Genomic DNA, 2,966 nt, shown 5'->3' with positions numbered 1-2,966 from the left:
ATTACGAGTTAAATTGATTAGCAATTTAACAAATTTTTGAATGCTCATTCGCATCTTAATAATGTGGAATGACATATTAAAATCTGTAAATAATTAATTCTTATTGTGAAAAATATTACCTCGGCCGGGAGTCGAACCCGGATCTCTTGCATTCCTTCGTACGAGCGTTCTAAGCTTTTAGACTATCGAGGCTCGCACGGAATGCAAGAGATTCGAGTTCGACTCACGGTCGAGGTAATATTTTTCGCAATAAGAATTATTTACAGATTTTAATATGTCATTCAACATTATTAAGATCGTTTTGAAGATGTGAATAAGCATCAAAAATTTAATTAAATTGCTAGTCAATTTAACTCGTGATATTACTGCGATAGTTTAGTAGAGTTAGCGCGTTTCAAGACTAAATATTTCGGCGCGGATTTCTGGGGATTACATACGTAGTATATAAATTCACACAAAAATAATACAAGCTATAGAGATATTTAAGATCTAGCTAGACCTTTAAGGCTTTGATTTCTACAGTTTGTGTTATCACATACATATACGGTCCTATATTATTTAATTCCTTAAATTTAAATTTTTAATAGAAGTATACTTTGTATTTGAAAATGTATACATCTTTTGTTAGAATGATTGAGATCTAATTTCGTGATGAATAGTTCACCATTACGTATCTTAAAATATGTTTTTAATTTCTCAAACTTTTAATGTATGTTATATACGATTAATAATATATGATTTATAATTATAGAGTGTAGAGGTACCTGCCAGATTCATTGATAGCCACACACAAACGGACATCCTGGACATCAGTGAAACGGATCACATCCCGATAGCGAATGTAACTCTTTCTTTACCTCTAGAAAAATCCTCTTTGGATCTCGTCAGAAGACATTCATTGAACAAGCAAGTGACGGAATGTTTAAATGGGAATCCAATTTTGCCGGAAACGCACTATCCGATGCAAACTAGTTCATGTTCCAGTCCTGAGCATTTAAATGAAAATAACGCTAATGGAAACGAACGTTTGAAAGATTGTAGCGACGACGACAATCTTGAAACTCTCGGCAGAAAAGTCAGCGAAATTATTAATGCGAATCGTCTTATCATTGACAATGGAAACGGCGATGATGTCATAATTTCTCATAGGTACATGACATGATATCCGTGAACACATATCTTATTTCAGTTATAAAATTTGTTAATTCTTAAGTACATAGTAAATCGACGGTATTTAAATCAACTAGTGATAATATAACATTTAAAGAATATTATAACTTATACTTAAGTCTAAAACAAATATGTAAAAATGTACTTTATTTGATATTTATTAAACTAGGTTTTTATTAGTTATTTTATTATTCTAAAAATCTTTCATTAAGCAGAAATAATTTTTGAAACCAGACTACTTCAATATTGCATAAAATGCATTATATTTAAGGATTAACATTGATAAATATAATTCAATATTTATTAAATTAATTGAACTTTGCAGTAGGAATAAAGAAGATTCGGGCAAATTATCCGGGCACTATGTAGAACAATCCGATATTAAAATACGAGCCTCTTCGGATAATACGGATGATCGCGAAGATGATGCTTGTGAAGAAAGCTGGTCAGATGAAGAGGGAGAAGATCCAAGCTATACTTATAATTATTCCTTAAGACGAAGAAGGTATTCTAATCAATAATGAATACAATATTTTTCCATAAGTATTTTATATTTTATAGCTATATTAAAAGATTCAATGTAATAATAGTTTAATTCGTACTTTTTAAAAGTTAATTTTTGAACATTTTACATTTGAAAAAATTAATTTAAATATGAACTTATATGTATATCAAATAATATCTTGTCAACTTCTTGGAAAAAAATTAGATCTTTTCTGCAAAATTTTATGATATAAATTTTTATAAAAAAATTTTCGATTTTGTTTATTTTTTAACAACTATTTAAATTTTTACGTTTAATAATAAGAATCGTCTTGAAAATATATTCTCTTAAATATATTCTCTTAAATATATTATATAGCATCGCAAGGAGGCCAATCGGTCCCGGATGCAGATTACGAAGGTCAAAACTAATAACACCCGGGAGAATACAGGGAGCATTAGCTTCTGATGAGGAAAATACTTCTGAATATTCGCATCCTCCGTCCAGTCAGACTTCCACCTTAGAAAGTAATCCGGATGTTCAAAGAGTTCTTCGTAATATACATCATTCCCAAAAAGTAAGTAAAATAATTAAGTAAAGTGAATAATATTTAATATTAATTAATAATAAGAGAAAATATAAAGAAATTTTTTATCTATAATTTATTATGCATTGTTACAAACAAATTACCACATGCGAAAAACAATATCAATTTTTGCAGAAAATAAAGCATATTTGCATATAAATAATGTATATAGTAATACGAGAATAAAACATTTGCAAATTGATATATTATAATATTTAAAAAAATATAAGTGAACATGTCAAGCAGTTTTAAAGTAAATTTTTCACAATTTTTTTTTAACATTTTAGTTTTTCGCGAATAATAAAACTTTATAAATATATTTTATACAAAACTAAAAAAGCACATATTTAATTTAAATATAGAGAAAGGAAATAGACGACGTTTCTGACACATCGAGTCAATCGGAAACGGATGAAGTCAGTGAAGTTACAATTGCATCTCAACCGGCGAATGGATCTATGAAGATGGAAAGCCGAATATAGATTAGTTATTAGTATAATTTTTATATCTGATTTATGATCGGTTTATAAATTAGAGTTACTGCCTGAGTGAAATTCAATAATCACATCATTTTTCATTCTGTAACTTATGTTGCATTTGTAGATATCTATTCATATATGTATACACACACACACACACATACACACAACATAACGCACACACCCATCCACCTATATCCTGACATACACATATATATATATATATATATATATATATATATATATA

The 2,966-nt window shown here is 28.4% G+C and overlaps 1 protein-coding gene across 1 annotated transcript in view; it reads left to right on the top strand.

Annotated features, from left to right (window-relative positions):
* The window catches only part of LOC105619459 (mitogen-activated protein kinase kinase kinase 13), an 18,389-nt gene extending 15,667 nt beyond the window's left edge, over positions 1–2,722 (top strand). Inside the window, exons 6-9 of the mRNA XM_012200977.1 lie at positions 752–1,149; positions 1,496–1,675; positions 2,033–2,231; positions 2,603–2,722. Coding sequence (XP_012056367.1) covers positions 752–1,149; positions 1,496–1,675; positions 2,033–2,231; positions 2,603–2,722 — 897 coding nt within the window. The remainder of the gene's footprint in view (positions 1–751; positions 1,150–1,495; positions 1,676–2,032; positions 2,232–2,602) is intronic.
* Positions 2,723–2,966: the final 244 nt, after the last annotated feature.

The sequence above is a fragment of the Atta cephalotes genome (genome assembly GCF_000143395.1).
Source record: "Atta cephalotes unplaced genomic scaffold scaffold00021, whole genome shotgun sequence".
NCBI lineage: Eukaryota > Metazoa > Arthropoda > Insecta > Hymenoptera > Formicidae > Atta > Atta cephalotes.
The sequence above is the reverse complement of the archived record's forward strand: the minus strand, read 5'-3'. Positions and strand labels throughout refer to the sequence as shown.